The sequence below is a fragment of the Oratosquilla oratoria genome, chromosome 38, assembly GCF_046742065.1.
Source record: "Oratosquilla oratoria isolate Oo_2021 chromosome 38, ASM4674206v1, whole genome shotgun sequence".
Taxonomy (NCBI): Eukaryota; Metazoa; Arthropoda; class Malacostraca; order Stomatopoda; family Squillidae; genus Oratosquilla; species Oratosquilla oratoria.
This window is the reverse complement of record NC_134814.1, coordinates 12,194,082-12,204,081: the sequence shown is the minus strand read 5'-3', so window position 1 is coordinate 12,204,081 and position 10,000 is coordinate 12,194,082. Positions and strand designations below refer to the sequence as shown.

Sequence of the window (10,000 nt, the reverse complement as noted above, 5' to 3'; positions counted from 1 at the left end):
CTGTCACACCTTTTGCGCGAATCTTCTAAAATTGTGTCTATTCTATATGTATATATCATTATATGTGTGTTTATGTAATGTGTTACTAACTGTTACTTGTTGTGTTGAAGAATGTTTGGTGTCATTTGGTGACGATGAAAATTATAGAACAGGTGGAACATTGTGAATTGGGAGAATGGGAAATAATGTAAAACAGATCTGGGTCGACGTTCCTAACATCCTCACTCGATTGTCTGAAACGTACTGAAGGCCAAGTTGCCTGACGCACCGCTTGGGCGCGCGGTTGGCGACGTAATCAAGAGAGGTGATATAAGAAGGTGTGAGGCGTTCTCATGGAAAGAACACATATCATCGACTCTGAAGGGCATAGGATTCTACTCCATGAGCCTAGTGCCGATCCTTCACAACGCACTTAGCAAAGTGTCTTTATCAAGTGACTAGAGTATTATGGTCAACATATTCTATCGGTCTAATGCCGATAATTCACGGCGCCTGTAGCGGACTGCCTTCATCAAGTGACTAAAATATTATTGTCACCATCTTGAAAAAGGCCCATAGCAGATCTCATCGACCCAGAGTGTCTTGAATCACAGTAATTTTTGTATCTACGTTACTGACAAAAGGTTGAAATAATAATATCATATTGAATGGTAAGAACACGTTTTGTGAATATATGAAAGTATGTAAATTAGAGGTAGTAATATATTATGTTTGTTGGTAATCCCTCTTTTCATCCTCCCTCTGACTTTGAAAAGAGTACAAGGCATAAAAATCTCTCATTCGCTATTGATACATGATAAGTTTATTCTACCAGATACAAGCTTATAATACTATAGGGACCTGATACAGTGGCGACCTTGCCAGGATCAAAGCAGGAGAGAACTTGAAATATAAAAAGATACCTTATAAAAAATTGTGAAAAAAAATGGAGCATATAGGTGAAGAAATGCAGATAGGTGAAAAAAGTGACAGTGAAATATAAATACAAGAGACTAAGAATCTTAAGAACTCTGAGTTACCAGAAAAAACAACAACAACAACAGAAGAGCACGGTTAAGAATCGACCCTAGCCTAAGGAAAGGCAAGATAGTGAATGAGTTGATAGGATATCTGATTGATAAGGATCTAGTGCCGGAAGAAACAGGAACAGAATGACTATACGAATATATGAATATTAAAAAAGAAACAGAATTAAGAAAAACAGAGGCAGAAATAGCTCAAGTTGAGGTTAATAAAGTTCAAGTCGAAGCACAGAAATCACAGATCTAGGCTGAGGTTAGCTGAAATTAATGCAGGGTTAGAACATAAATCTATCATCATCATCATTATTATTATTATTATTATCATTATTATTATTATTATTATTATTATTACTATTATTATTATTATTATCATTATTATTATTATTACTATTATTATTATTACTATTATTATTATTATTATTATCATTACTATTATTATTACTATTATGAATATTAGTTATTTTTATTAATTATTATTATCATTATCGTTATTATTATTATTATTATTACTATTATTATTATTATTATTATTATTATCATTATTATGACGGTAGACAGGAAGGAACTGTGGGAGGTATTGTAGATATATGGGATACGAGAAAAGCTGTTAAGAACAGTATAGCTTGTGTAAGAATTAGAAATGGAGAGAGTGAGTGGTTTGAGGTAAATTTGGGACTTTGCCAGGGATGTGTTATGTCGCTTTGGCTGTTTAATCTAGACATGGATGGGGCGGTGCGAGAGGTAAATGCAAAGGATGGGCAGGGCATTCGAGATGGTTAAAGAAAACGGAGAAAAATGGAAGATAAGCCAGTTGATGTTTGCTGACGACACTGTGCTTGTAGCAGGATCAGAGGAGGCATTAAAGAAGTTAGTGACGGAATTTTGGAAGGTGTACGAAAGAAGAAAGTTGAAGATAAATGTGGGTGAAAGTAAGGTGATGAGATGTACAAGGGGAAAAGATGGCAGCAAATTGGAAGTGAGTATTAGGGGAGAGAGACTGGAGGAAGTGAATAGTTTTAAATACTTAGGTACGAATGTGGCGGGAAAGCGAGGAGTGGAGGTGAAGGTAGAATGTAGATTTAAAGAGGCAAGTAAATGCCTTGGGGATTAAAAAGTGTAATGAGAAAAATACATTTGGGAATAGATACTATGAGGAGATTATATGAGGGAGTGATTGTGCATACAGTACTGTCTGGGGCAGACACATGGAACATAAGAGAGGAGGAGAGGAAGCTTTTAAATGTGCTTGAGATGAAATGCCTGAGAAGTATGGAATGGGTTACTACGCTGGATAGAGTGAGAAACGAAGAGGTGAGGAGGAGAACGGGGGTAGAAAGGGAATTGGGAGATAGGGTTGATGAAAGAGTATTGGGATGGTTTGGACACATGGAAAGAATGAGTGAAGAAAGATTAATAAAAGAGGTATGAAAGACAAAGGTAGAAGGAATAAGCATGAGGGGGCGACCAAGGATGAGATGGATGGATGGGGTAATAGGGGCATTGGGAAAGAGGGGAGTGTCTATTTAGGAAGGAGGGGAGAAGACAGGAGATAGGCATGACTGGAAAATGGTTGTGTATGGATGATGCTGCGATGCATAGAAGGGAGTGGGTGGGGGATGGGGAGTGAGGAAGTATGTGTGAATGATATTTTGATGCAGCCAGAAGGAATTTCTCCTCGTCTTCTCTTTTTCTGCATGAGGGGACGGAGAGGAGGGGTCGCCGATTAAATGAAACGGCCTTGTTGTGTATGTGTTATGTCTTGCTACATTGCTTCTGACCAAGGGCAATGGGCGAGATGCAGGGAACACCCGTTATCCAGAAGGAGCCAAGAAAAGAGGGAGGGAGGGAGGGTGGTGAATGGGAGTGGAGTATGTAGGGGATGAAATGGGTGTGAATGGATTTATGCTTTTTTTTTTTTTTTTTTTTTTTTTTTTTTGCTACCTCTCTTGCAAGGGGGGAAAGCCGTTGGTATATGTATGTATGTTATTATTATTACATATTAAGTGGAAAGCCTGGAGCCACGCGGTGGCTGGGAACAGTCCTCAGAACCTTCCACAGATCTCTCCAAGAAGAATCTTTGTGCTTTGGATTGCGTTGTATCTGTGGGACTGTTTCTATGTCACTGGCTGAAATTTGTAGGGAGAGTATTACAGATGTATTGTATTGCATTAGAATGTATTGTATTGTATTGCGTGAAGGGCTTCTTCAGATATAACACAGTTGAGAAACATTTTACTCCTTATATAGCCCGAGCTTGCGGGGAGAAACAAACATAAAAATGGTGTACACACAATTTGTTTCTCCCCGCAAGCTCGGGAGTAAAATGTTTCTCAACTGTGTTATTTCTGAAGAAGCCCTGCTGGGCGAAACGTCAAATATATTGGATCCCATACTCTGCGTTTGGCCTCTCTCCTACAGTGCTGTTGCAGTCGTTGCTGCTTTTACTCAGCTGCACTTCATGATGGAGATAATGAGGTTGATAGATTTTGAAAATGGGCAGCTTTACTGTCCACCTTAGCATACGCAAGTACCTATCCTTGGTCCCAGCTTTATCGGAAAGAAACCTTCAGCAACAATATCATTACCTTTCCCGGTCATTCTCAGAAATGGCTACAAGGGAGGCACGATCCCAAACTGCATCAAACTTGCCAAGATGACTGGGTTCAACTTTAAAAAGGTCACTTTGGTAGATCTTCAGACGTCCATCCTCAGACTGAAACAGTATAAGATATACAAGTGCTAATTTCTTATCTGTATGAGAGGATTCACTTGACTGTCTCATATTTACACTAATACAGGTGTTCTATTTAACTCAAAGATTGTCACACGGATAGCTAATTCATTATAGGCACTCTCTTTTTTGCATTACCTTGTACAAAGTCCCCCATGATAAGTTTTCTTTCTTGTAAAGAATACCATGTTCTGTGAAGAATTCAATTATGGGTTTTTCTACACCTTCAATACCTGTTACCTTGTGACCTTTGTCATACAACCTAGAATGGGAAGAAATTACAAGTTACTGATATTAGATACACATAATATATATATATATATATATATATATATATATATATATATATATATATATATATATATATATATATATATATATACCCCTTATATGGAAGGTGACCGAGTCAAAGCATGTAGCCTCCCTACACCCATCCTCCAGAAATCCATTTGTTGTCCCTTCCCTTTCAGCTTCTCATGGATGAGGTGTGATCTCCATTACCTATACCCACTACTTGGATCAGAGGTAATGCAACAAGACACGGCACCTTCATAACAGGACTCAACAGCCAGAGTTGGTTTACTCTCATAGTTTCATCACATGAAAAAGGTGTTGTAAATAAATGCAAAGATGAACTGAAAATAATTTACTGGTTTATAAATGGTTAATTGGGACAGAAGGAAGTAATCGCCATGCTAATAGCGGGTGGTGGGGTTTCTGAGGAGGCCTCAGCGGAGTCAGAAACGATGAGTGAAAGTTTCCAATCTGTTAGAAAAAAATCTTCCTTTTTTTTCCAAGGAAAGCGAAGGGAGAAAAATCTATGTTTAGATAATATAAATGTAGAAGTGAGGGAAGTGCTCAATATTTTGGGATTATTGGATGTGTCAAAAGCTTCAGGGTCTGAATAATGGAACTTAATTAAGTCAAAATGAAACGAGGACTGAAACGCTCAGATGATTTAGAATCACCCGGTATTACAAACAGTATCTGCAAATATGATCTACAAGATACTGAGAAATAAATCTTCACTTTATATTGTTTTTTGGCTGTTATCCTTCAGGTAAACCAACCCAAATACTTGATAACAAAATGTGGTTGCTGGAACTAATTTATATGCACTACGAAATATCCGAGCATTAGTAAATCAATACCAGAGCGCTACAGTACTTAGTTTCTTCATTATTTATGTTTTTGGTAATTGGTCACCTAACTGTGTCAGTGTGTGGTTGGAATTCTATTTCAATCTGAGTAAAATGTAAATCTAAATAACGTCAGAACTGAAACGTTCAGACTACGATTTAAATCGTCCGGGCGTTACACGTATCCCCCCCCCTCCCATCTCTGCAAGCAGAGGCTGGATGACCGCATTGCAGATAACTGTCCAGAATGCAACACTGCACCCCTTGCTATACAACACTTTATGGAAGACTGCATAATCACGCATAATCACTGCACAATCACGCACGCCAATAACACAGTATACACTATGAATGATTTGTGGGAAAAGCCCGTTACAGCCGTAGCGTTCCTCAAGGAGAAGAAACTGCTCAGCCAGACAATCTAGGGAACGACAACAACAGTATCAACATATCATGAGAAATTGGTCTTCAATTTATCAGTTGTCGAAAATACTTTAGAATCCGTCACCAAGGATTTGTGGACTTAATGTTTTCCAAATATTCCTATTCAAAATATCAAAATATTAATCCTGATTGTAGAATTCCTGTCATTATCATCCAAGGTTAAGCAAAAAATTGAGACATAGACGATTTGATTGAAGTTGAAAAAAAAAACTACCAACATCTACGCTTGTCTTTTAAGTGTTTATAAGGGTCTCTTTGGTCGATCTGGATAGGTTTTTGGGTCGCAGCTAAAAAAGGTTAAGAACCACTGTGTTAGACGTTTATCTGTCTTTCATCTTGTCTGTTTGTCTGTCTGTAACGTTGTCACACGTTTTGACATCCTAAATACTTTTGATTATAATCATATTATTAGTAACTTATAAAGACAATTGCAAGGATGAACCCTATTAAACATGTTGACAGCTTAAATTTAAACGAAAATTAGGGCTGAAAATGTGAAATGACGTCAAATGTGTCCTTGACCTTTGTATTTGACAGGGGGGTCAGAAAACTCAAAATATGTTCTTCTCATCATCGCAGTTATTCCTCCAGACAGATTCTTTTACAACAAAAAATGTGTATATCCAATTAACATTTAATAAATTCTAATGTGCCATGTAGCATGTACTGAAGCTCTTCGACACTTCCAATAATTGCTCTCGCGCAGTGGAATTTATATCATTGTTAGTTGCTATCATTCAGATAAACCAAGACAAACACTTGATAAGAAAACATAGTAACCAAAGATAATCTGGGCGATAATGATTCAATGTCCGGGCGCTACATTAACCGGTGTCTGTCTTACTGATGTTAATGGTGTGATTCGGCAACTAGCAGTGTCAGAGTGGGGTTGGAGTTCTATTTCAATTTAAGTAAATCTATGTGACATCAGAAATGAAACGCTCGGACGATTTAGAATCTCCCGGGCATTACATCTACCGTCCGCTCGATACTGGGTGCTGTCGAGCAGTCCCGGGCATTGTTTAGTAGGACCCGGCTAAGCTGCATTCGGACAGAGGACGGGAGTTCGAATCTGAGGTCTGAGGTCTTCCAAGAGAGTTGCAGACTTCTGTGATTAAGGAAGACGAGGACTACTCCGCTCCGCTCTCAGAATGATGGCATGGTGGAGTGGTTCAATCGGACGCTGGTGCAGGAGTTGGCTGCGTGCTGCCAGGAGAGCCAAACCAGCTAAGACCAGAAGAGTAGCATATGACAGAGGTTCTTAATCCCTCTGACGTTGTAATGATCATGAAACAAACAATTTGCAACGGTAAAGTATTTCAAATAATCAACCCAGCCATTGAGAGACTCGATCTGGGAACCATCATAATGCTAACCCATTGTACTACCGATTACAAAAGAGCCAGAATCCGGTATCAACTTATACCCAGGAATGAAGGTGACTGTCAACTGTCGTCAGATATCCTTCGTTTCACCTAGCTCCCGACGCAATCCATGATGAAGAGTAGCATATGAACGAGGCTTTTATTCAACATTTAGAACACTTTTCCCATTAGTAGGACATTTGTTTTTAGACCATGCATGTTTCTGGCCACATAACTTACATTTTTTTTTTAGATTCACATTTTCTAATTAGCTCCTGCCACTCCTTTTTCATGTTAAGATTTTGAGCTAGGTCCATTTTTAAGCTGTTTATGCGTGTGATTTACTTTCTACACTGTGTCAACATTGCTCTACTTAAATGCAGATATCTAATTTCCAGAAGTCTAGTAATTTACAGAAATATATATTGTTTTCTGTAAATCTATATTTTCAACATAAAATATTTTCTTTCTCAGCTCATTATCACTGCAGCCCAAAATAACTTGATTCACTACAGTTTTATCCCTTTCACGGTCATATTCACTGTTTTATAAGAATTTTAAGAATTTCAGCTAAGATGAGAGGTAAACAAATGTAGTGGATGGGACTGGGTGAGTGTACAGACTGACTACCTCTCATATAGGGGGAAGAACCCATTGATATATAAATGGATAGAAAGATTCGACATATTTGCCATTATCTAGAATATACTTATGTAATCTGTTCCATGCTGCCAATTTATTTTTCTGAGTAAAATAATAATCAAGTTGATCAAAAACAGAGGACAATACATGCGATGGTTCATCAGCCGAGTCTTGAAGATGAGGAAAATGGAGGGAATTGTAGATTTCCAGCAACTTTTTACCCCTGTTGTCAGCAACAAGGCAACTTTAACCGATTCAGGCTTTTCATCCTTTTCTGTAGCCTTAAAATACGGTTGGAACTTTTGCTTGAAAGTTTTCCATGCCCTTTCACTGTCACCACACAGGGCTGGCCTACTACTTGGGTTCACATGGGTAACCTTTGCTACCATCTCCTCAACACAATGTTTGGCTAGATGGGACTACGAAGAATATTAACCTCAGTCTTGGGCAAACACAACAAACTGCATTCCCAACGACCGGGACTATGATGAATTGTTACTGGCACTTTCAGCCAAGGCCATGTTCAAATCCAATGATGACCGGTATCACGTCCTTAGCGTGAAAGGAATCCTATGGTTGTACTATGTCACGCCCTTGTGTGAATAAAGTCTCTTGTTTGCAAATTTAAGGCATGCTTTGCGTGAATATGTGTAATGTATGTTTTAAATTATATTGTATTCCATAATGTATAAATATGTATTTCTTGAAATATTAAACATTACGCAATACCCGTCTGTTGGAGCGCGCCCCATTACGTATTATCAGATGACGCAAAGCTCAGAAACGTATCATAATTTGGCGGGAAAGCTCACTCTGCTTTCCCATTGGCTGAAGATCTTTAAACTACCGCTTTACGTACGTTTTGCCATACTTGAAACGTCGGCTCCCATTCCCGGGGGTATAAAAGGGCGATGCAGAGAGCGACCCAAGACAGAGAGAGCAGAGAGAAGCAGAGACAGCTCCAGAACGAGAAAAGAACTGAAAAGACAAGAAAAGAAGCAGACGCCCTGGGCCCATCTGAATCTACGTAAAAGCTATTTTACATTCGTCGATTACTACAACTCCGCTAAACAAGTCCTTTGGACCGCAACTACTGCCCGTTTCCAAGTAAAGTGCTCAACCTTTGTGTTTCCCCGAATTATTTCGGACATCTCTAGACTACTGCTGGACTACGTGCGATTCAACACTGTTATTTTCTCAATTACGAAACATTGTGGCAAGTTGGTTTTGGCGCGTATTTCTGGGGCCGCCACTGTCCACGAGGCTGCCATTGTCAGGCACCATGCCTTTCGCGGGCCCTCCTTTTCGCGAGTTTTTCCCAGCGTCTTCAAGGGTTAACTCCGCCCCAGATGAAGTCACGTGATTGCGGCCCTAGGAGGTGATTGGACAGTGCCCATAGGCAAGGAGCACGCTTTATCCGAGGTGGCCCGGCCCGGGAGAGAGCCACTTAGGTCTATGCAGGTAACGAAGCCAATCACGGCGTGCGTTGCTCCAAGAGTAAGGCGTTGCTCCATCAAAGTGTAAGTACATCTTGCCATATCTCGCTCTCCCGTAGTCTGCCTCCGAAAACATATCTGCAGTTTGCACAAATAAAGTAGAGCCAACACGCAACAGTGTTTTTGTCAGCCTCACACCCGCTCGTGCTACAGACTACCATAACATCAACAAATACTGTATCTTACGTGTTCCCGACCACCAGATGCTTCACTTACCAGAAAAATTATAAGAAGCTTACCCTGCTAGAAGTTATCGTACATATAGGGTTGCCAACCGTCCTTTATTTCAAAGGACAGTCCTTTATTCAGCTCTATTTGTCCTTGTCCTCTATTGAAATATGAAATGACACTATTTGTCCTTTTTTTTTTAAATCGTTTTGACTTGAAGTTCAAATTTCTACTCTCAAAATATGATAATTGCAAAAGCGTTTACTTCTTGTGAGACTGCAGACTACCAACTCTGCATTCTGCACAATACCAGACGTACAGAGCGGGAGACCGCAGACCAGGGTGTAAAATTAGCCTCATTTTATGTATAACTCAATTTTCCACTTAAAAGAAAAGGCGCTAATTTTGGGAAAGCCAGAAAATCGTAAACTGTTACTATGAGAACCACCACCAAGAAAAAATAAAAGAAAAACAATAGAGAAAGAAAGGAGGTGCCGTTGGACGTTTGGAAAGGCAATACTTCCGCCTGTCAATTGAACTCATGAAGAACCAAAACAAATATGGCGTATTATACAACAATATACTGTTGAGACCCTTCACAAAACCGAGCCGTAATTTGTTATAAATACTAGAGCAGTGAAATCTGTGAGAAAACTTGTAATAATTATGCCAATATATCATGTTCACAGATATTTGGAAAAACTGAATAGATTTCGATGAAATTCAACACTCGGCAAATTATCAAACCTAAGCTTCGTAGGCCACTCATTTCCCAAAGTTTCAGAAATTTGTAGTAGTAGAACATTTGAAGCTAGAAGGAAAGCTTAAATTAAAGATGGATGAACTTTTTGATAAAGAAGTATTAATTCAAAGAATCTTCGACACGCTCTGAACTCCTCATAAGCTCAAAAACAACAATCAGAAAGTGGTCTTTTATTTTCAAACCTATGTACTTTAATAGTATCAATGTTTTCAAAACAGTTTCTTTTGTACA

The 10,000-nt window shown here is 39.0% G+C and overlaps 1 protein-coding gene across 3 annotated transcripts in view; it reads right to left on the bottom strand.

The window, feature by feature from the left end:
- Positions 1 to 10,000, bottom strand: part of LOC143019739 (thiopurine S-methyltransferase-like) — an 83,081-nt gene that overhangs the window by 2,181 nt on the left and 70,900 nt on the right. For all 3 annotated transcript variants that reach the window (XM_076175709.1, XM_076175707.1, XM_076175708.1), the window contains exons 3-4: positions 3,892 to 4,015; positions 3,608 to 3,735 (exon numbers count right to left, since the gene is read on the bottom strand). In XM_076175709.1, coding sequence (XP_076031824.1) covers positions 3,608 to 3,735; positions 3,892 to 4,015 — 252 coding nt within the window. The remainder of the gene's footprint in view (positions 1 to 3,607; positions 3,736 to 3,891; positions 4,016 to 10,000) is intronic.